Source organism: Homalodisca vitripennis, unplaced genomic scaffold (genome assembly GCF_021130785.1).
Source record: "Homalodisca vitripennis isolate AUS2020 unplaced genomic scaffold, UT_GWSS_2.1 ScUCBcl_3805;HRSCAF=9564, whole genome shotgun sequence".
Lineage (NCBI taxonomy): Eukaryota > Metazoa > Arthropoda > Insecta > Hemiptera > Cicadellidae > Homalodisca > Homalodisca vitripennis.
This window is the reverse complement of record NW_025779948.1, coordinates 11,472-35,125: the sequence shown is the minus strand read 5'-3', so window position 1 is coordinate 35,125 and position 23,654 is coordinate 11,472. Positions and strand designations below refer to the sequence as shown.

Sequence of the window (23,654 nt, the reverse complement as noted above, 5' to 3'; positions counted from 1 at the left end):
TTTGTTTTTGACGATGGAAGGATTTTGAAGAAAATGTGGGTTTTTTGTACCACTGATGGAAAATATCCGATAAATGCGTTACTGCAAAAATAAGTCAAATAAAGACTCACTAGGCCCATGAAAATATTAGACATTTGCCATTAGAGTAAAGCTGAGAAGCTATGTACGAAGCATGCTCTATTGTCTTTGGAATCCTTCTCTAATGGTATTAGTAATTTTTAAGGAGAGGCCGATCCTTCTTTAAGTCTTATTCTGCCCTTCCTCATGGGCCGCTGACCTGTGCGAGGATCTTATCACATAAGGAAAAACTCGATACAGGACACGACCGATGGTACTGATAAAAAGTGCAACGGTCACAGACAGAATTTGAACCCGTACTATCACTAAGATCTAAGATATCTAACTAGACAGAATTTGAACCCGTAATATCACTAAGATCTAAGATATCTAACTAAGTCCAACGTCTTAGACCACTTGCCATCGGCACTCACAAATGATGCCAATCCTATAAGCAAAAGTGGCTTTCTCCGTGTGGATGACTATGAATACGGAATTTGAGCTACAACTGATCACTGAACAGAAAATTATCAATGAAATACATTAAAAATTAAGTTCATGCTAAGTTAACGATTAATCATCAGGATTTAGCCAAAGCGCTTAAGCTTCATTCATATTATAAATAAGTCTGCACTCTTAGATTCTGCTACCTGTTGCATTTATATTAACAATATATCAAAATTAAACTGTTGTGTGAAAATATATCTATTGCAAATTATACCGGCATGTTATCTCCAGCTTCACGTGGGACAGGTTTATTAAAGGGCTTTTTTGAATTTGGCAAAAGCAAAACAGTGATTAGATCATGACAAACTAACCGGTCATATAGGCAAAACCAAATGTTCGCCTCATTACTAGGGAAACTCCAGTGATATGTTTCAAGAATCATGAAGAATGAAGATGCATACTCGCTGTAATCGCTGTAATATGTTGTCAACTGTCCTTCGGCTGTTAAATCTTTAAGCGTGTAGTCAATACACTTGAGTTTTATCCTGAATCATAAGCTTATTTGGACCCCACAAGTCCAATATATAAAACATAGACTACAGCAAATTGAAGTATCCCTTCTCCCAGCTGTTGTGTTGACGGTGGTGGAGAGGTACGTACTTGGCTTTTGTGCCGAATGATACAAAATGGCCCGAGATGGTACCTCCTCCAATATACTTACCACTTACCAATTACAACTTCTCAGAGAGCAATACAATTACGCGTATTAAAGCCGTACTGAATAAACAGAGGTAAACTATATCACCACTAATGTTATATTGAGTTTTCTGTAATGCGCACCCCACAATTGTACTTTAAACGTCTACTACTACACATTTGAAACCATAAAGCTCTACCTACATTTATCGATTTGGTATAGAAGGATTCTAAGGATGATTTAGAAGTTTATGATTTCCCACCGGATGACCCCTGTTTAGAGGCCAAGTGTAATCCATTTCCTATGTTCATCACTTACCTGACTGATAATTACCTTTTGTTATCTTCCAAGTTTAATATATTTTTGTATATTTGTTGGATATAAACTATTTGCCTTAATCAGTTGTAAGCTTTGGACGATAACGAAACGAAAGAATTAAACTGCCAATACTGCAATATTTAGACCATTCATGGCAAGGTAAACTGCAAATCGCATACAATGATATTAATCACGCGCTTAAAATTCATTATATAATCTGCTTATAGAAAACAAACAGTGAACAGTGAACATTTTGTGTATGCAATGTGTTCACTCATCCTGTTACGGGAAGATTTAGCGTAGTCCTAGTATACAGTTGGTAAGCACATTTTGATATTTGTTCAACTTTATTCAAAATACAGCAAGACAAAAGAATTTTAAAATTGATCGTGCCTGTTGAAAAAATGAAGTAGAAAAACGACACAAGACACAATAGGATCTACGTATAAAGAAATGTTTTTCGAATTCTAATGAACTAAAAAAGATTAGGACGAACACTATGTGTTACGCAATAACTAAATTAGGCATAAATTTAAACAATCCAATAACAAACTCTAAACAACAAAAATGAGGTAGTTATTACGTAATGACAGATATTTATCTCAACCACTATGTACGTTGACTGTACTATATTAAAATAATTAGTGAGAAAAAGTTCTTAACTGGTTTGGGCAGTTAAATGTATAAAGATTTAAAGTTCTTACACTTAGGTGTGTTTGATCGTGTTAACATTTTCATATTGTTTAAATTTCAGAAAGTTAATTGAATAATTGGTAATTAAAATTCAGTTTAATCAATAATACGAATTTAAGATCTCTTAAGGAAGAGACTGAATTAGAGGATCGCGTCAGTAAAGAAGTTTTTAAGGTAAATTTTTATATCTGTTTGAATTAAGATCGTTGTAATGGGAACTTAGTAAATGTTCAGATCTCACCAATTTTCTTCGCTACAGATTGTACTTTGAGATTTGGTCTAACTTAAAATATATGTATCTGGGGCACTTGCAGCCTATTAAAATGTAGAGCTCTTAAAGCATAAGCACTTATTTTTGTGGAAATTTAAAATTTTGCTCAAATATACAAAGTCTATTGAGCCATGAAGAAGGAAGAAGGAAAACATTCAACAATCCCTTTAGTCCAAAGCATTTTATCGTTAGATCTTCTTGGTGGTTATTATACATCACATCACTGTACGGAATGAATAGTTTTTAATTAAAAATTAATTAAATTTGTCTTAGAACAAGTTTAATGAATTTGTAAGAGAAATAAAGATTATTTAATAGCTATAATAGTTTATATAGTTGTATAATTTGGATAATACACATAAGTATTTTATCTTCTAGTGTGAACCACCAAGCTGTGACAAAACTGTGAAAACATTGTGTTTAAAGACATGTAAAAATGTAAAGAATCTTATAGTATATATTTTAACTATTAATTTTGCAGTGTTGGTTTTCCTCTATGCTATGTTGCTTCTGATGCTGTTGCCATTGCAATAGCTGCAGACAGCTAAAGCTGCCTTTGGCTGCACTGCTGACTTTTGTAATTTTGTGTTAGTAGTTGTTATAGTGCCAGTTTTCCTGTATGTATACCAAATTTTATTTATATAAGTGTCCTAGTTTTTGTATTCTATGAGGTTAAACAGAAAGTTTAGCTTTATGCTTATTATTTGAGTACAATTTACGGTAAGTCTCTTAGATCACTATTGTTTTGTAAGCTTAACATTCTTTATTTCATTACCTTGCTAGTTGTAGACTATCTTTGGTTATTTTCTGTTTGACAACGCCCATTATGCAAACCAATTTTCGTTAATTTGCTATTTAACTAAATGTTGTAAGTTACATTTGTCGCTTTAACTAAGAATTGAGATCATGAGTTAGGCTTTATGTCTAAAGATGCTTTATTATGAAGTAGGTAGTTATGCCTATTATTTATTGATCTTTTCTCTCTGTAGAAATAATTGTAAAGTAATAGTTAATAGTCTTATGTACTTTCTTAGGCAACTCGAAAGCTAATAATATGTAAAATTCTCTAGTCTGACCTTGGTTCTTTTGGTGAGCCCTCGAAAGGTAGCAAGGGTCAAACATTATACTACATAGGCTAGGTTACTGATCTATTTGTGTATTAACTTTACAAAATGAGGATTAATATTTAGTTTACCTAAATTACCAAAAACCACTTTTAACCCTGGAAATGTTGATTGGTTAAGATGGAGTAACTCCAAAGCGCATTCAACACCAAAACTGTTGATTTGTCTTCAGTATAAAAGCGGCCTCCACCAATCGAATCATTATTATTAACCCTTTGAGTGCCGGAGCATCGCTATTTGCGGTCCTGCATTATATGCAAGAAATGCCAGATTCGCTATTTGCGACTTCTGCAGTAACGCTTCTATTTTATATAGTACTTATCTAAATTGGCTCAATGACTATACATACGCACTCCAAAGGCTTCAACGTAACTTTTGATGAAGGTTTTGTTGCATTCTGATTAGATTCTGATTTTTATGGTGGTTGTAAAGAGAGTGCGAGTTTAGAATCAACAGCTTTACGGACGAGCCGTCACATATTTTGTTTGCCTTGTGTTAATTTCACAAATGATTGTAAATATTGAAAGTTTTTAAGTGTAAATGGGTTTGTAGTGTTTGTATCTTTATATTATTTCGTGTGTGTATGTTGTTCTAGTTTGTGTGTAAGTAGAACAATGCCTTGACCGTGAGTTACGGTGATCGTAAGCAGCTAGTACTTTACTAAATACATTTGTATAGTTTTTATGTTTTTTTGTGTTTGTTCACTGATATTTATAAGCAATGAGGGGTAGGGTACGATAAGCGGACCCGGTTTTTTATATCGAAGAATGTAACTATCGATACCTAATGTCACATCTCAAATCCTAGACTATAAATCGATATAAAAGTATCTATATTCTTCAATAACAACCATATGTTTTCAATTCAAATATTAATTTAATATTTACAGTGATCAAACAATTTATTATAACCAAATAATTTATCTACAAAAAAAAAACGAAAACCAGGACATTATACCAAAAAATAATTTTTTTATGAAGTTTTAACCAGACTCTTGCAAAATCAGGCATTTCCGCTCGGCATTTTATGCATACCACATAGCGAAACGCTGCGGCACTCAAAGGGTTAATTATAAATATCGCATACAGCATTAGATATTCATAGGGTAGACTTTAATAAGCGGTCTACACTAATTTTTCGGTTGTTTTCATTGATCCGAAGGAATAATTCGATATTACATTTCATTTAACTTAGCATATGATTTCAACTTACTGTTAGTTATAGTAATTTTAATGTAAACAATAAACAGCAAGAACTATTCAATATTATGAGACTGAAAATGGCGATAGTTATGAGAAAAATATATGTTAGATATTCCTTACAAGTGTCAAGATTTGTTTAAGTGGCTTCAACTTGTGGGTTTGGCTCCTGGTAACTCATTGGGAGAATTCTTTCCTTCATTTCAGAAAAGCGGTTAGGATACTCATTGATATTAAACTGGGCAAGTTGTAAATATTGTAAGGTTTCTTTGATATCTAAGTGTAGGCCATAGTTGGTTTTGTTGTTTTGTAATGTTATTGTCAAATTTATGTACCAGTATTTAAAATTGTAATTACGAGATTCTTCTTGTTATAGTAATTTATCATATCTATTATTGTGTACGATTTTTACATATTGAAGTTGGATAATATATATCAAATTGTTCAATATAAACAACTGAAAAACGAGTGTAGGCCGCCGCTTATTAAAGTCTCCCCTATTCATAATTAACATTGAACAATGTTTTAAATGGTTACAATAATGGTTAAAATAATCACAAGTACTACGCTGCTCAGACATATTTTAAATAAAGTTTACTTATTTGATATAATCTGAAACAAATACATTTCAGTTACATATAAAAGTGTAGCTTCACTATAGTACAATTTTAAAAACCTAAAACGTAATTGACTTCAACATTATTGCTCTAAATTAATTCAAAATAAAACATGCGTTTGGTATTTTACTAATAACAGCAAGTACAGTTACAATGTACATATGTTCTTTTACGTTACAAGGAGTCGGACACATTTATCCTTGAAAATAGTAAAAAATAAGTAAATGTTACATAGTTTTGTTTGTAACATTTTATAAATATACTAGCTGTTTCCCGCGGCTTCGCACGCTTTTCGTAAGTTTTGCCCGCGTATGAGCATTTCTGGTTGAAGTAAATTATATTTTCAACCCCGATGTAGATTTTACCTTGATGTCACGATCAAGAAAATATGTCAAAAATGTATTGTACATGCATAATGTATTTTATTACAAAGTGGTCTACCACTCAACCTTTAAGTTCAACCAAAAATTTAGTTTAGACAATTATACATCATAACTTAGCGCCTTCAAATAGTGTTTCACTGTTTAATATACGTATCTATCTCGTAATTGCAGGTTATAATGTGCAGGCGCTTTGAAAACTTTTCTTCATTTTATTCGTTTATATTCACGACATAAGCGAATAATTCAGATAATAACTATCCTATCTTCTAAGTTAGACTAAATTACGGATACATGTGAAATTTGATTGAAATTGGTTCAGTCGTTTTTGGAGTTTATTGGCAACATTTTTATATATATAAGATATATAGCTCAATAGTTTTTTGTTTATCATCACTATATTAATTTTTAAGATTTAAAACCAGCTGAACCATTATAGTTATTTATTACCTATTCCGTAATTTGGCCCCGACATTTTGTTTTCATTATTTTTAGATAGATGAATACCGAAGATTCAATGCTCATGAATATCGATGATTCGAAAATCATGATTCGATTGTGGTGGTGGCCACTTATATTATACTGCAGCCGTTGATTATTATTTTACTGATAAAAGCATTATTACCTGTCACAGACTTTTAATTGTATCAGTTGAAAGGCTATGAGTTTTTTTTAACCTTACAAGCACTACAAGTGTTGATCATGATGCATTAGTGTGATCTTCATGCCGCTGTTATGAAATCATCAGTTGATATGTTTAGAATACCAAGTAAAAGAAAAAGAGTTGTTATACATATATAAATAATTAAAAACTGTTGGTCCTAAAATTTTGTTATCTTGGCAAACCAACAAAATCAAATGACATACAGCTACAAGATGAAAAAACCATGTATAAGTAATTTAACATATATTTTTTTTATTTTGAAGCCATTATCCAATATGTGATGTGTATAATGAATTTTTAATTTTTGACTTAGTCTATGAGTTGTGTTCATCAACTGAAACAACCTAGTTCAAAGAAGTCCAGCCGTTTTGTAAATGTAGGTGGATCTCAGATCTTTTATTAATTAGTCTAAATAGCTACACCCTCTTTTAAGCCTTCAGAATCCAACTGTAATTGAAGATATCACTATTTGGTGATATGAATCTTTCCCTTCTAACACATCACTTTTAGAAACTGCAGTTTTCTATTTGAAGCCAAAGTATTGGGTAATATTAATGCAAATACTTGAATTTTGAGATTTTCCATAAATCTGAGGTGTATTTAATCCAAACTGACTTGATTTAATTAATTCAATTTAATAAACTAATTTATAATTTCATTCTTTAACATAGTAGCCTACTGATTTCATTTCATTTCTATATTTTGACACATTACTTTTTATATCTAGCAAAGCTATAACAAAAAGCTGGTAACATTGTCTATTAAGTTAAAACCAAACAACATTATAAAACCAGTAATTTAATGTCAAACAATTTGAGATCATTTTATTTGTCTATCAATTAATTAATTATTTATCCAAATAATGTTATTATCACAGACTTTGATTTTTATGTGTATGCCACAGTTGTCGTTGACCATATTTTCTCTCATCTAATATTTGTTGATCGTTATCACAAAACTATCATCACCTTAAAATTTTAATCCTCTACTACAAATTTAAACCTATATTTTTTTATTATTTTTTTAAATTTGAATCTTGTATTGTAATATAAATATTTTCATATTTTGAACACATTGTAAATTTATCAATAAACAATTACTTTGATGATTTTTCAAACAAAGAGTTCAACTATTTAAAAATTAGGCGAGTGTTGTTTCACATATTGCGTTATACACTATTGTTAATAACATATAAAACAGAATATGGCTGAAAAAAGTGTTGTTCCAGATTATACCCAAACAATATTTCCTGTTAATTCAGATTCTTAAAAATTTTCATCTATTTTGATTTTTAGTGTCAAGAATGTGTTTATATTGCAAATGAATTTATAAGACTCATAGTACCCAATCTGTGAGAAGACAAAAAAATTAATGCTTTTAAAACCTATTCCATGAATTGATTGTTAGTTGAGACTGTTTGTTGTATTTGTAGTAAATTTTGAAATATAAAACATTAAATACTTGTTAACGAAACAACAACAATTGTTAAAAAGAAGTAAACTTAAGGTATAATGTACCATTGCAGATGTGTAAAAATACTTACCTACAATGCATTTTCTAGTGTATTTACAGGTACATCTATGTCCTAATGTCTACATTAGTTATTGTTTTAGGTTGATTTTAACGATATGCCGGAGTTATCAGAGAATGTGAGCGAGGTCTCAGCTGACAACTCCCTACAGAGTATCCCGGTTCCTCCATCGCCGAGCCCTTCAACTACAATCAAATCTTCTAATGAGATTCTGTGTGAATTGTTTGGCGCCTTCAACGCCACACCTCCTCCCTTGGATGACATCGTATCTCAGAGCGTGTCTGCAGAAAAAATCCAAAAGAAACATAAAAAGCGTAGCAAGAAAAAACATAAGAAATTAAAAAAGAAACGCTCTTCAAGTTCAGAATCAAAAACCAGCCGGGAGTCGAAGAAGAAGAGTAAAAAACAAAAAAAAGAGTCGAAAAAGAGTACCTCGGATTCTGAATCGTTTGAAATCAGGAAAAAAAAGAAGAGAAAATTAGGAAAATTCAGTGAAGATTCGGACAGTGAAGATGAACCAAAAGCTAAGAAGAAGAAGAAAAATGATAAAGAGAAAAAACATAAGAGTGAGAAAGTGAAAATTAAACAAGAAAAGGAGGAACATAGTTCCAGTAAGAAAAATGTGGACCCTTTGATCACGACAGTGCACGGTTCAATTCAAGAAGATATTTTGAAGTATGCTGTTAGTAAAATTGTAGACAAAGTTATTGACAGTACAAACCTGGCTTCAGAAATTTTCTGTAAGAGCATTGCAAATGTTCAGGCTGCTAAAAATCTGGATGTTGAATGTGCAAAAGTTCTTTCTAAACCGATAAAACAGGAGCCAGGACTAGTTAGCCATGTGTCTCCAACAGTGGTGGTTGAGAAAGCTAAAGAAACACCACCCACAGACCTCGCTAAACACTCTGAAGTAAGTCATATTGTGAAGTCTATACCTGTGGCAGACGTCTTTGCAGAAGACCTTATAGACTGTGGAATAAAGAAGGATGAGCTTAAATCTCAACCAGGTAATTTCTTTAATTTTTATAATCTTTGATATCAGTAATGTGTCTTTACTCTGTAGGAGTGTATGAGTGCCCTGCTAAAAAAAGTTTTAATTTACGATTTAAAATGGATTCCTTCTCTTAAGTATAGTAAGATATTTTAATGTTATATTGTATTGTGCTCTAACAGTCTAAGGCTATATAATCTTAAGGAAATTATACAGGGTGATTCAAAACTAAACGGCAATCTCTCGGGAGCTTATTCTATAGCTAAAAAACAAGTAAAAAAGTTCATATAACCATATGCCCGGAAACGCTTCGTTAGCGAGTTACGCCTAGCGAAAGATTTCGCCGGATTTCAGAACCCTTGGTGAAGTCCAGGGCCGTATAAAAATGGTAAAGGTAGTTACAAAGATACAAATACGATTGTTTTTTATGTTTTTTATATCTGACAAATTTTATTAAAATTCGTCCCAGAGCTGTAAATGCAATACTTTCAGAGATATCTTACGTAAAAACACAAGAATTGGTGCAAAAGAAATAACACATTTTTGTGTTTTAACGTAAGATTACTTCCATAAATGTTAAATAAAGGTCATTTTTTTTCTTAAACAGATTTGTAGAAACATTTAATTCTGAAAAGTATTCATGTGAATTACTTAGGAAAAAAATTAATAATAGGTATTGAAATTTAGCTTTATTTAAAAATAAAACAGACGCACAAAAATGCATATTATTCTTATCTGCATAAAATATTAACTAATGTTTAGGTTGTGAGTAACAGCTGATCATTTATTCTAGACTGAACATTAACATAAATGTATTTACCTTTATAAAACTGTAATAATCACCTATAATAGTTGCTCAAAAGTGTCCTCCGTTGTTAGCAATGCACGTTTTCGCACGACGAATCCACTCTTTTCTAGCGTGTTTCATAACGTTTGGAGCATCCTTGATAGTTTCTGCCGCCTCTGTAATGCGATTACGTAACTCCTCTATGGTGTTTAATCCGTTTTGAATAAACAATTGACTTCATCCAACCCCATAAGAAAAAGTCTGCTGGCGTGAGGTCAGGAGAACGTGGTGGCCATTTTACTGGTCCATTTCGACCAATCCATTTATTCTGTTTTGAACAGGAATATCTTCCAAGAGGGTAGGCAGGTTTGTTCTTAAAAAAATTTAAGTACGCTACTCCATTAAGTCGATTAGGGAGGAAAAATGGACCAATCAAATTATCACCCAGAACACCAAGCCATACATTGACTGAAAATGTATCTTGAAAATGCCTCGTCGCAATTTCATGTGGGTTGTCGTACGCCCAAGTATGGGTATTACGAAAATTTACAATTCCATTTCTAGTAAAACAGGATTCATCAGTAACGAGAATACGCCGAAGAAAATACTGATGTCGTAAACAATTTCTTCTTAACCAGCGGCAGAACATCTTCCGTTTATTAAGATCTTGCGGTAATAAGCGTCTTGAACACGTGTTATATGGAATGGGTACAACTGTGCTTCATGAAGTGTCCGCCATAAAGAAACGCTTGACTGGCAAATATTTAACTGACGTGATAATCGTCTGGTGCTTGTGGTTGGTGATAATTCTACAGCATTTATTATTGCTTGTTCATTATTATAGTTCCTTGCGCTACGTTGACGACCAGTATCTATTCGCTTCGGTTTTAAAGCATACCAGTTTCTCTAAAGTCTCTAAGTCGTCTCTCCACAGCTTCAAATGTTTTGCGATCAGGTGTTCTTCGATGTGGAAAAGTATCACGATATTCCTGAACTGCAGCTAAACCATTCTTGTTAACTTTGCCGTAAATCAGTATCATGTCCGTATACTCTTCAAACGAATACATACCATTTACATTATCTGCCATTATTTACTAAGATAATTACATACACTTTTATAAAAATATTTAATAAAATATTTTTTATACACTTGTATAAAATATTTCCAAATAATCACAGGATCTCACAAAATACAATCTTCACATGCCCACAATACAAAAACCTCCATGAAGGTTATTCAAATATTACTTCATGAACTTAATTGTTGATCAGCTGATATTGCCAACCTTTGCTAAGAAAATATGACGATAAAAAGTGTTGAATAAATGATCAGAATTTGTGAAAAACTATTTAAATGATACATACGGTAGACAATGGATTGGTCGAAATGGACCAGTAAAATGGCCACCACGTTCTCCTGACCTCACGCCAGCAGACTTTTTCTTATGGGGTTGGATGAAGTCAATTGTTTATTCAAAACGGATTAAACACCATTAGAGGAGTTACGTAATCGCATTACAGAGGCGGCAGAAACTATCAAGAATGCTCCAAAACGTTATGAAACACGCTAGAAAAGAGTGGATTCGTCGTGCGAAAACGTGCATTGCTAACAACGGAGGACACTTTGAGCAACTATTATAGGTGATTATTACAGTTTTATAAAGGTAAATACATTTTATGTTAATGTTCAGTCTAGAATAAATGATCAGCTGTTACTCACAACCTAAACATTAGTTAATATTTTATGCAGATAAGAATAATATGCATTTTTGTGCGTCTGTTTTATTTTTAAATAAAGCTAAATTTCAATACCTATTATTAATTTTTTTCCTAAGTAATTCACATGAATCTTTTCAGAATTAAATGTTCTACAAATCTGTTTAAGTAAAAAAAAATGACCTTTATTTAACATTTATGGAAGTAATCTTACGTTAAACACAAAAATGTGTTATTTCTTTGCACTAATTCTTGTGTTTTACGTAAGATATCTCTGAAAAGTATTGCATTTACAGCTCTGGGACGAATTTTAATAAATTTGTCAGATATAAAAACATAAAAAACAATCGTATTTGTATCTTTGTAACTACCTTTAACCATTTTTATACGGCCTGACTTCACCAAGGGTTCTGAAAATCCGGGCGAAATCTTCGCTAGGCGTAACTCGCTAACGAAGCGTTTCCGGGCATATGGTTATATGAACTTTTTTACTTGTTTTTAGCTATAGAATAAAGCTCCCGAGAGATTGCCGTTTTAGTTTTGAATCAATTAGTATATAAATTATTAGCTGTACTATCAGGAAAACTAACATCTAATGTTGGCTACAAATTTCATTAATTTTGGCCTGGTTGCACCAATCTACATCAGGAACTAATAGCAATTGCTTAGTACTTAACACAATGACTGCTGAGAAAATATGAACGCATAGCAAACGTAGAGGCTAACAATAATAAGTTTTATTTAGTACTAGTTGAAATAGTCTATATTTGAGGTAGGAAAATTTGCCATTATCATTGAATGGAGGATGTGATGTCATAATTACATGGTACACAGGCATATTCTGATCACTGAGAACAGCAATTGCCATAGGGCCCCAATATACTCCGCATGACATCATGCCAGGGTCTGTTTCACCCCCACCACTAGCGCTTTCAATGCATGATTCACTAAATAATAAAGTTACCATGACTCTTTTTTTAAATCAAACAAGCTGACTATATTCCAGCTAAAAAAGAATTGCTATTACATACATGTGAATTAAAATATGTTAAATTAGCTATGTGGAAGTTAAAGTAAGGAAAATAATTACTTAAATAAAAAAATTTATAATAGTTGAGTGCTCGTTGGTGTTCATTTATCAGTACGAGGCCACTGTAACCTAAGCACAAAGATTTTTTACTCATATCTAGAAGCACGGTAGTTTATTACAAAGATCCCAACAAAACCCATTTCTTATGTATCTACCTATGACATCCTTCTGTGGAAGTGAAACATTCCTGATCAGAGTCCTTCCTAACTAAAAAGTTAAGTAAAGATATCTTATTTTACCAGGCGAAGTTAGGGCTACGAAGTCCTCTCTAACACAACCTGGGGACCAGTAGCTTAAAGATGACTTTTGAATCACCACCAATGGTCGGGCAGGTAGGCTGCTTGCAAGTACAGGATTGCTCATCCATCAAGCAGCAGCCACGCTTTGACATTGCTTGATCTGGCTATCTTGCGGTAACCATTGTAGCCGCTACACTGCGCCAGATCATTATAATCATTCAGGAGGTGCTCAGCACCACATCTCTTGGATGAGAAGTCTGTAATGAAAATCCTAATCATGCCCGTGCTTTACCGCAAGTTATGATTTTCTGTATCAAAGATAACTCTTGTAACATTCTCCATCTAGAGTACATATTATCATCACAGAAGGCATACTCAGCAGTTTCACTATACTGACCACTGATTTTACTCATGAATTACTTCAGGTTACCATGTCATATGACAAAGACACCCCTTCTAACCTTTTTTCAAATTATTATAATCATACAAAAAAATTTCAGCAGTCTTAACATTCCTACTAAATTTCCTGCGTGATGAGTCTTCAGTGAAGATCCCGACATGTATTCCTACAGGTTATCATGTACAGGGTTTCATATATGCAATGTACACAATGGTAATGCATAGTCCTAGCACTATCATTGCAATTAATTATTTCCATTTGATATTCCAGATAAAACCAGCGGCAAGATAACCATACCGAACCTAAAGTTCAGCCAAGTTTACCAGGCCACTGTACAAAAGATCGAGGAGGAGGCCAAACTGAAGGCAGAGAAGTATGAGGAAGGGGAGTTATCGGAGACCAGCAGTGACCAAGAAAGGAGTCCCACACCCTCCAGTCACGGTGTGTACAAAGCATTCAGTTCATTCATTTTATATCTGTTTTCAAACTCTATTATGTCTACTGACTTTAAAATTCCATTAAATCAAGAATTAATTGTATTATAGTGAATACATAGACTGGTCCAGAAACCAGATTCTGATTGACAAATTGTTTGGTCAACTTTTAAATCCGCCGGCAGAAAATTTATGACAGTTCAAATCTACCAAGTCAGTGAATTCTTAACTGAGTATGCAAATTCACTATGGTTATCCATTAGCTGGGTTCTTCTTGAAAGAAAGTCCAGTTGACTTCTTGATGTCTGCCAGCAGAACAATTTAAGGTTTGGCTCCTATAATTTATGAATTCTTACATCAAATGCACAGGCTGATACAAAGTCAGACACTGGTTAAAAAATAATTCTTTATGTCAGCTGGCAGAACATTATAAAATTAGCTCCTATGTCCTAAGTCAGTGAGTTCTTATTTCAAAATATTGAATAAACTAGACAATCTTAAAGCTAGATTCAGGTTGAAGGTTGTCCAGCCAACTCTAGATGTGTCTTGGCGGAAATTGTTCATTTTAGCATTCACTGTATGTAGAGTATATAATAAATTATTACAATGAATAAACAAGCTGATTCAGAAGCTAGGTTTTATTTTGAAACCTGTACAGAAAATCATTTTTCTCTTGCGTTACCCATGTGTACAGTACAGTGTTGACCAAATACAGGTCTGTTAGATGAATGGAAGTACCCAAGTGCAGTGGTATGACAGAATCTGCTATCCTTTGGCAATTAGTCCATAATGCTGCTCACCCAGTGGGCGACAATTTATATGTATCTCTTGTAAGACTACTCTATAATTAACTAATATATAGGGAGATTTTGTGTTATTTTTCCAAGAGCTATCAAATGCCTTAAGATTGGGGTTCTCAAAGTATTTTCCATCAGTTACCATACAAGAAATAATAGGCTACATTTAAATTCATTGAAAACTAAATAAGTCAAATGATTACAAACAAGAAATATATGAAACATTTGTAATATACAAAATTAACTGTAGTGACTGTGACAGCTATTATGTTGGACCAATAACAGAAACTTTAGTACAGAACTTAAAGGATATGTCAAGAATTAAAAACAAATACACTAACATGTCTACAGTAAAATCAAATTTCAAACCTAGTCTTTGTGAACTGACGTTTTTGCTGAATTAGATATAGTCTACTGAAAGTATATTTGTTTTCAGGCATTCTATAATTTGTACTTAGGAGATCCATAGACAGTCTTAATTGAAAAAAAATTGTAATTTTATTGAAAGTATAATAATAGCCTGCAAATAATTACCAAGAAATTGTACTATAATAAACTCTTTTACTATAAACAAGTTGGTAGACCTATTTAGGTTTTAGAGTAGGCCAACAAAAATCTACTTCTGCAGTTGCTAAAAGATAAATGAATTGTACCTATAAGTACAATTCACTCAAATTCATTTAATTGATTTCTTCATTGGTTTAACATATTTGGCTCTGGATATCTCATGGCAAGCTAAAGAGTTAGGAGTTAATGTAACAATTTGTTTTACAGGATCACTAAAGGAAGAAAAAGAAGAAAAAAGGGACAGAGAGAGGCGACGTCACCACCACCATCGAAGAGACAAACATCGACATCACGAGAGACATCGAGAGAGGAGGAGAGACAGGTGAGTCATTCTTGTCTCTATGTAGCAGAATCATTGAAGGAGAAAATATATGGGGAACACGGAGAGGATAATATTTATCTTACCCAGTTTCCTGTTGTCTGTACCAATCTCCACGCGCAAAATCTGGATAATCTTGAGTTTATGGGGACTGAAGCATAACAATACTAACAACATCTTCTGTTACAGCATGTTCTAAGAAAATGTGGCTTGTATTATCGAGAATATTGTTACTTAGTATTCAGCTTTCTCATGCCTAATTCTTGATTAGGTTTGTGAAAACATGTTCTTTGAAAGGGTTTATATCTTCTGCTCTCTTCCTCTAATCTTAGTTTGATGGTCATATTGCCCAACGTACTGAATTTGAGTGGGGTTATTGATGTTTAAGAATTTTGTTATAATACATTTTATGTTTCTATTGTCAGTTATTGTATTATATTATTTCATGTACTATAAATTGTATCTGTTCAATAAAATGACATGAACATGATTTGTTGAATATACATATGTTGGATTTTTACTATGTCAAGTTACTTTTATCATATGTTTATGAAATATATTTAGTGTTCTACAATTATTAGAATATACGTTGTGTTACAACAGATCTAGGAGTAGAGAGAAAAGCCACGGGTCACACTCTGACTCAAAATATAGACGTAGAGACAAACACAGCAGAGAGAAGGAGCGAATTAGACATCGTAGCAACAGTGACAGCAGAGAGAGAGAAAGAATCAGACACCGCAGCGATAGTGGCAGCAGAGATAGAGAACGGACCAGATACCGCAGCGACAGTGGTAGCAGAGAGAGAGAACGTACCAGACATCGCAGTAACAGTAGTAGCAGAGAGAGAGAACGTACCAGGCACAGGCCAAGATCAAAGTCCAGGGATAGGACCAAACGGTGAGTGATGTTTGTATCAGCCCATTGTTAGTGTTCATTTGTTCCCCAGCCTAACAATCATTGTACATGACCGTTTAAACATTTAATGTGAAAAGGAAGTTGGTTTCTTTAGTGATCTCTCCTGACTAGATTGCTGTCTTCCCAGGTTGTAGGTCAGATCCCTAAATAGTCAGCATTTCTAGGGATGATCCACTCTGTAAATTATACAATGAACAATAGGAATCTACTGAACAACTGCTCTTACGAGGGCTGTTCAGAAAGTTGATTACGTTTTGCGCTGTGGCCGCCAGGGGCGGGACTAGCGTGGCCATCTTGGTGTCAGGACGTCCCACCGCTCAGTGGCTATCCAGCCGTGCCAGCGGGAAGTTCGTGTTGTAACGCGTCTAGTCACAGTGCCTGTTTGAAATGTCTGCCGCAATTGAAAATCCCGCCAACTGTGAGGTGCGCGCAGTAATTAGGTTTTTGACTGCCAAAAACTGTAAGCGTATAGAAATCTATCGGCAGTTGTGTGAAGTTTATGGGAACAACATTATCACTGAAGGTGGAGTGCGACAATGGGTCATTAAGTTTAAAAATGGCCGAACAAATGTTCATGACGAAGAGCGAAGTGGAAGACCCAGCATAGTGACTCACGAACTTGTTGAGAAAGTTGACGCAAAGGTCCGAGAAAATCGACGGTTAACCATAACGGAACTCTCGCTTAGTTTCCCTCAAATTTCACGAAATTTGTTATACCAAATCGTCACTGATAAGCTTGGCTTCCACAAGTTTTGTGCAAGATGGGTACCGAAAATCCTGACCGACGTCCACAAAAACCAGCGCATGGCTGCAGCGTTAACAATTTTGGATGCTTACGACAAAGAGGGTGAATCACTACTCGATCGCATCGTAACTGGCGATGAAACATGGGTGAAACATGTTAACTGCGAGACCAAATTGCAGTCAATGGAGTGGGGACACACAAGTTCACCTCACAAACCAAGAAAATGTTTGCAAACGATGTCGGCAAGAAAGGTTATGGCGACGGTTTTTTTGGGACAAGAAAGGTGTAATTCTTGTTGATTTCCTGGAACGAGGCACTACAATCAACTCAGAAAGGTATTGCCAAACGTTAAACAACCTCAGAAGAGCGATCCAAAACAAGCGTAGGGGAAAGTTGAGCTCGAAAATTCTGTTGATTCACGATAACGCTCGACCTCACACGGCAAATCGCACACGCGAAGTTCTCGAATCATTCCAGTGGGAGTTGTTTCCTCATCCACCATACAGCCCGGATCTTGCACCAAGTGACTACCACTTGTTCCCAACAATGAAGAAGTGGCTGGCAACGCAGCGCTTTGACGACGACACAGAGCTGCAGCAAGAAGTGACAAACTGGTTGAAGACACAGGCGGCAGAATTTTATGAGGAAGGCATTGTCAAGCTCATCCATCGATATGATAAGTGCCTAAATTTGAATGGCGACTATGTTGAAAAGTAGTATTTAAGTGTGGCTTTCATATGTATATGATAAAAATTGTTTCCTATACTTTGTTAATTTTTAATTCCAAAACGTAATCTACTTTCCGAATAGCCCTCGTAGATTGCCCTGGGAAAATAAGGGAGCACTTTACCATGTCAAATAGAATTTTAAAAAGCTTTACACTGTTTAGTATGTTTCAGTTATACCTTTATTACCCATTAGAGGCAAAATTTTCAGAATTTTAAGTTAACTGATTCAATTTTATGCACAGCAGACATAGAGGCTTGAGAAATTCCCTGTATAGAGTGATCATTGACAGTATCTTACACAAGGCAGGCAATTCAATAATCTTGAATATTTCAAACATGAACAGTGTAGGTTGGGTACAGAAACAGAAATGGTACATGTTTGTTTGCAAGGGATGCTGGAAGGGGATGTTGTAATATACGCTCAAGCAGCACTTGCCTGAACTATAATAATATACAAAACTATGGTCCCTACTTAAGAGCACATTTATTAATGGCCCCTAAATTTATTCCCTTGTATAATGATGAAGAACAAGTATACAGAGTTGAATTATAAACTACTTGGAAGTGGACAGTTAACCTTATCAGAAAAGCACATTACAACATGTCAATCTTGTATAATCATGGCTATTAGGACTATAGGGTCTTCTATTGAGTAAAAATTAAGTTCTAGTTTAAAAATTGTAGGTTAAAACTTATCTTAATTTAAATAAAAACAAAATAAATATTTATTGACAATTCTCATTGTAGAAATAATGTATATTATTATGGAAAATATACACGTCTAATTTCATTACATTTGACACTTTTGTGTTTCATCAGAAATATCATGATTTGTTGTAGCCCTTCTGAGGACAAAATTGACAAACAGAAGCTGCTCGAGATAGCCCGCAGGAACGCTCTCAATATGATGAAGAACCCATCGGGAGCTGCTGACCAGACCAAAGTGGCAATCACATCGGGTGGAAAGACTGTCAATGAACTCACAGGTACGTTTGACTATCTAGGCTATATCATTTAAATTTATTCTGTACTACCACTTGATGTCTTTATTGATTTATATGCTATTTATTTTATATAATGTCAATTAGAGATAATTTTGATCCCTCATGAAGATTAGAAAGAAGTTCACACCAGACAATCATAATGAGAAACATTCTAGGACTTTTCGGTTGGACTACGAGGGTAATTCGGAAAGTAAGGTCCGATTCGCGTTAACCAGACAAACAGTAAGCAAGCAGCGAAATGCGCATGTGCCCTGACTCCTGGCATGCATTGCGCGTAAACGACGCCATTTGCAGTGAAATCGTTGTAGTCTGCTGTTGTCTGTGCCTTTTTAAAATATTTAAAACTATTTAACGTCCCGCCGACTGTGAAATACGGCCTGTGATACGTTTTTGACAGCAAGGAACGTTTCAGCAGCGGATATTCATCAACAGATAAGTGAAGTGTGCGGTCCAAATGCAATGAGTGACAGCAAAGTGCGGAAGTGGGTGAGAGCTTTTAAAGATGGACGGGAAAATGTCCATGATGAACCACGATCTGGTCGGCCGTCAGTGATCACCAAAGATTTGGTGAAAGCCATCGATGAAAAAATTTGTGAAGATCGGCGATTCACTGTTTCTTCATTAGCAATAGAATTTCCAAACGTGAGTAGAACCACATTGTTTAAAATTGTTTCTTAAATTTTTGATTTTTGCAAATTGTGCTCACGTTGGGTTCCCAGGCTGCTTACTGAGGAACACAAAAAAAGAAGAATGGGTATTGCTCTTGAATTTTTGATCCAATATCATCAGGAAGGTGATAATCTTTTAGACCACATTGTGACGGGTGACGAGACATGGGTATCCCACATAACCCCAGAAACGAAACGCCAGTCGATGGAGTGGCGTCACTCGACGTCACCAGTTAAAGTGAAAGCAAAACAAACATTGTCCACAAGCAAGGTTATGGCGACAGTGTTTTGGGATAAATGTGGGATATTGCTAGTCGAGTTCATGGAGCGAGGAACAACAATAAATGCAGCCACTTATTGCAACACTCTGACTAACCTTAGACGAGCAATACAGAACAAGCGACGTGGCTTATTGACAGCTGGAGTTTTGTTGCTGCATGACAATGCCAGACCCCACTCTGCCAACCAAACCCAAAATCCCATCAAATCGTTTGGTTGGAAACAGCTAGAACACCCGCCATACAGCCCAGACTTGGCGCCGAGCGACTTCCACTTGTTTCGCTACCTAAAAGAGTTCCTAGGCGGGAAGCGCTTCGACACTGATGACGAGGTGAAACAAGCAGTACAAGACTGGTTATCGTCGCAGGCGGCAGACTTCTATGACACCGGCATTCAAAAACTTGTAGATCGTTATGACAAGTGTTTAAACAAAAGTGGAAATTATGTAGAAAAATAGTGATTGATGTCAGAAATCAAATAAAACAAGTTTTTTGAAAAAGTCTGTTGTGGTTTTTTTTTTTTTAATAAAAAAAAACGGACCTTACTTTCCGAATTACCTTTGTTTTCAGATGTTTGCAATGTGTTTACCAAAAAGGATGTGATGATCATGAGCCTCTCCAACTACTCACTCTCCAATGACAGTGAGTCAGAGAAATCTTTCCATCATCCCTTCAAGATCATGGCCCCTACTAATGGCATTATATTGAACTTGCACCTTCACACCCAAAATGTGTAACCTCAGTTTGCCTTGTTAGATTTCTACAAGATTCTGTCTAAGAAGGATGCAGAAAGCCATGATGTTATGATCTCTCAAGTCTTGACACAGGAGTAATTGTGACCTCAATTAGTCTAGTTGTCAGACTTCTAGGTGCTGTTGAAGAAGGACGCTAACGAGCATGAATAACTGCTTCTACTCCTCACACTCGAGTATCTATAACCTGTTGGTCTTGTCCTCAGATTTCTGCAAGCTACTATCCAAGAAGGATGCTGATGGCCATGAGTCTATTAGCTCCAACACTTCACACTCAAGCGACAGTGAGTCGGAGAAACCGTTTCATCATCCCTTTCAGATCAGGGACCGACCTAACAGCATAGTGATGAACATCCGGGTAACTAACATTTATACTGTATATATTTATTCAGTTCTCTTACTACTTATATATTGTATATTAAGGAGTAGGATGTGTAATATCAATCCAAATTGCAACATTTTATCCATGCAGTATTTAATTTAATATCTGATCATAATCACTACAGAAATCTGTAATAAATTCTGGGAACAAATGGAAGCTAACAAAATAATTTATTAAACTAAATAAATCCTTCAATGTTTGTTTGTTTTTTAGTCTGAACCTAACTAACTGAAACTAATTAAATACATGTTTAGTTACAAACTCTGTTATCGCTGTAGCAGTCATCCTTTGTAATAAATAACATCAAGCCTGTAAAGTTGAATATGAGCTGACTAGTTTTCAGTACACTTTTTGAGTAGGTTTTCATTAATTTCAGTACATGTTGAAAAATATACTGTTTTAAAAGAACAGAAGTATATATGAGGCTAAAGATTGGATGGTGGTTCTTTCACTGAATAGTCCAATACAGAATCGATCAGTGACCTTAAATGTGAATTTACAACTAATGAAAATATTGCATCTTTATAACATTTTAAGTCCGATGGCTTCTCATTTGTCCCTCTGTGTTGATTTTGGGTTCAATAGATTAAAATTAAAGGTAAAAATAAGTCTAACACTTTTACATTCATTGGTCTTATGGGTAAACATGATAGCAACATGAAATCTCAGAATAATCACATTTATAAACAAATTTAGTACAGTTATATGATACAGTAACACAATGTGATTAAATTATTTTGTTGGATTAGTTGGTAAGACCTTTTCTTAAGTTCTCAAAGTTCTTCACTACTTTGTTGTATTAATTTACTAAACTTCATTTAATATTTTTACATCATGTATAAGTTTTTATTGGGTTTAAGGAATTTAAGGAAATAGAAAAAGACAAAATGATCATTTCTAAATCTTGTTGATTCCTTCCTCTGAGGATCTACTCTATAGCAGACTTTCAGAGCTTTGTCATTCCTGTTATTCACACTGAAAATACATACAAAAATACATTACTATAACAAATAACAAACACATTGCATTCTTTATTGCATGAATGGTTAATAATTATCAAAAGTTATATCCTGTAATTATTGTTTATTTCGTAATAACTTCATTATATTCAAACCATTTTAACTGCATTCCATCTGATAAACACATATTGTGTTTTGACAGAACTCAGTTGCTCTACCAGTTAAGTCTCACCAGGAGAAGACAGCAGAACAATCAAGACAGCTGAGGCTACAGTTTCCTGTGTCAAGCGGTCAACACCACCGCAAGACTGGTAAGTCACTTGACAGCCTACTCTTGATTCAGTTGACTGAATCAACTGACTAGAAAGCTTTATCTTGAAAAGATGTGGTAAGTAAGATATAAGATACATATATATTTTCACTTAGTGACCTTTCCTCCATACAGTTGTAATAAATGCAACAAAGGTCTTTAGTTTCTTTTCAAGCCCATGCCCAATGAAGGTTCTATGTGGAAGCTCTAGCTGGAACAGTTGTGACAGAGCCTGAATTACTCAGACATTATATAACGTATCATATTCATTTATTGGTTGTATTGTCTGTTGTTTATTACAGCTAAAAATTGTTTAAATTATATACCAGTATGTAAGTTTTTAAAATTATTGGTAAAGAACAAAGATATTGCATTGAAACTATATTTATTTTTTTTATGTAAATAAACTGTTGCTCCTTTTTTATATATTTTAAAATCAATAACTTGATTATATTCACTAAGTTATATTTCAATAGTAAAATATTTTGTATGTACAATTGAAAAATAATGTATTCTCATAGTAATATACAAGCAATATGCTCGAATAAACTAAAATTACGTTATGTACATAGCGACTGTTTACAGGACTGTTTTAGATTTTTATACTGGAAAGAATGGTCAACCACTTTTGACTCTTAGTGTTAAAATGCAATGATCTCTTGTCCATGACATGGTATCACCTTTTTAAGTCTCCTTAATCAGGACAAGCATCTCCGAAGTAGTTTTGGCAAAGTGAAAGCTAAGTTTAAGCCCTGTTCTGTTCTAATGAATGCTCCTTTATTGAAGTTTTCCGCCTGTCAAAAACTCAAAACATATTTGGTTATAATAGTGTTCTTTAGTAATTAATCTGTGATTGAAGGGATACATCATTGTTTTGCTCATAATATTAAATAACTACATTAATATGTCCTGTTTGCTGTATTACAGCACATTTTCTTTTGCATCACTTTGATCTTCCTAATCCTCCATCTCACTTTCTTCCAAAACGGTAAACTCTGGATGACTCACTCTATTAAGTAACGTCACCAAGGTGCTGATTACATTGATGTTTTCTCAAACAACAAATACATACATCTATCTATACAGTACTACAATATTACAGTTTATTCTTCTAATGTTTCTTACTGCAATAGTTTGAAAACAAAGTTAGAAGCTCTTTCATATTTTCTTGGTATTTTTGAAGTTATAAGCCATATTTTTACCTGTTTTTTTCTAGTTTTTCAATAAAATACTTTACCCCAAACACTATATACAATCTGGAAAGCTGATATACCATCTATGATTAATCAAAAGTTTATATTGAATTCCCATTTGAGTAAGTAAATAATTACATAATAAGCTTATAATTATTTGCATACTCAGGAATTTTATTAACGAATTGTGTTACAGAAAAGTGAGTGGATTCCAGTATCGCCCAAGAAGGCAGAGGTAATACCCAGTACCCAAGTGGCTGTGATCAAACCTACCACCAAGCCTGCCAGAGTCTTCAGGGACGCCCCAGACCCTCCGGTGAGTGTCCTAGCTCTCATGTACCCAAACTTTGGTCAGATACCCTTATATATAATCTTTAAC

General features: G+C 34.3%; 1 protein-coding gene across 1 annotated transcript; it reads left to right on the top strand.

Annotated features, from left to right (window-relative positions):
- Positions 1 to 3,041: 3,041 nt before the first annotated feature.
- On the top strand, positions 3,042 to 22,151 carry LOC124372696 (protein Son-like). The gene is made up of 8 exons (XM_046831104.1): positions 3,042 to 3,203; positions 8,081 to 9,005; positions 13,492 to 13,662; positions 15,227 to 15,341; positions 15,942 to 16,238; positions 18,570 to 18,715; positions 20,638 to 20,789; positions 21,975 to 22,151. The coding sequence occupies exons 2-8, from the start codon at positions 8,096 to 8,098 to the stop codon at positions 22,134 to 22,136; spliced, it is 1,953 nt and encodes a 650-aa protein (XP_046687060.1). The 5' UTR covers positions 3,042 to 3,203; positions 8,081 to 8,095; the 3' UTR covers positions 22,137 to 22,151.
- Positions 22,152 to 23,654: the final 1,503 nt, after the last annotated feature.

Bases quoted from the DNA above. Each gene is read 5' to 3' on its own strand.
- LOC124372696 (XM_046831104.1), top strand. From the start codon at position 8,096: ATGCCGGAGTTATCAGAGAATGTGAGCGAGGTCTCAGCTGACAACTCC. The intron at 9,006-13,491 runs GTAATTTCTTTA...TTGATATTCCAG, and splicing joins TGAGCTTAAATCTCAACCAG to ATAAAACCAGCGGCAAGATA. The intron at 20,790-21,974 runs GTAACTAACATT...GTGTTTTGACAG, and splicing joins GCATAGTGATGAACATCCGG to AACTCAGTTGCTCTACCAGT.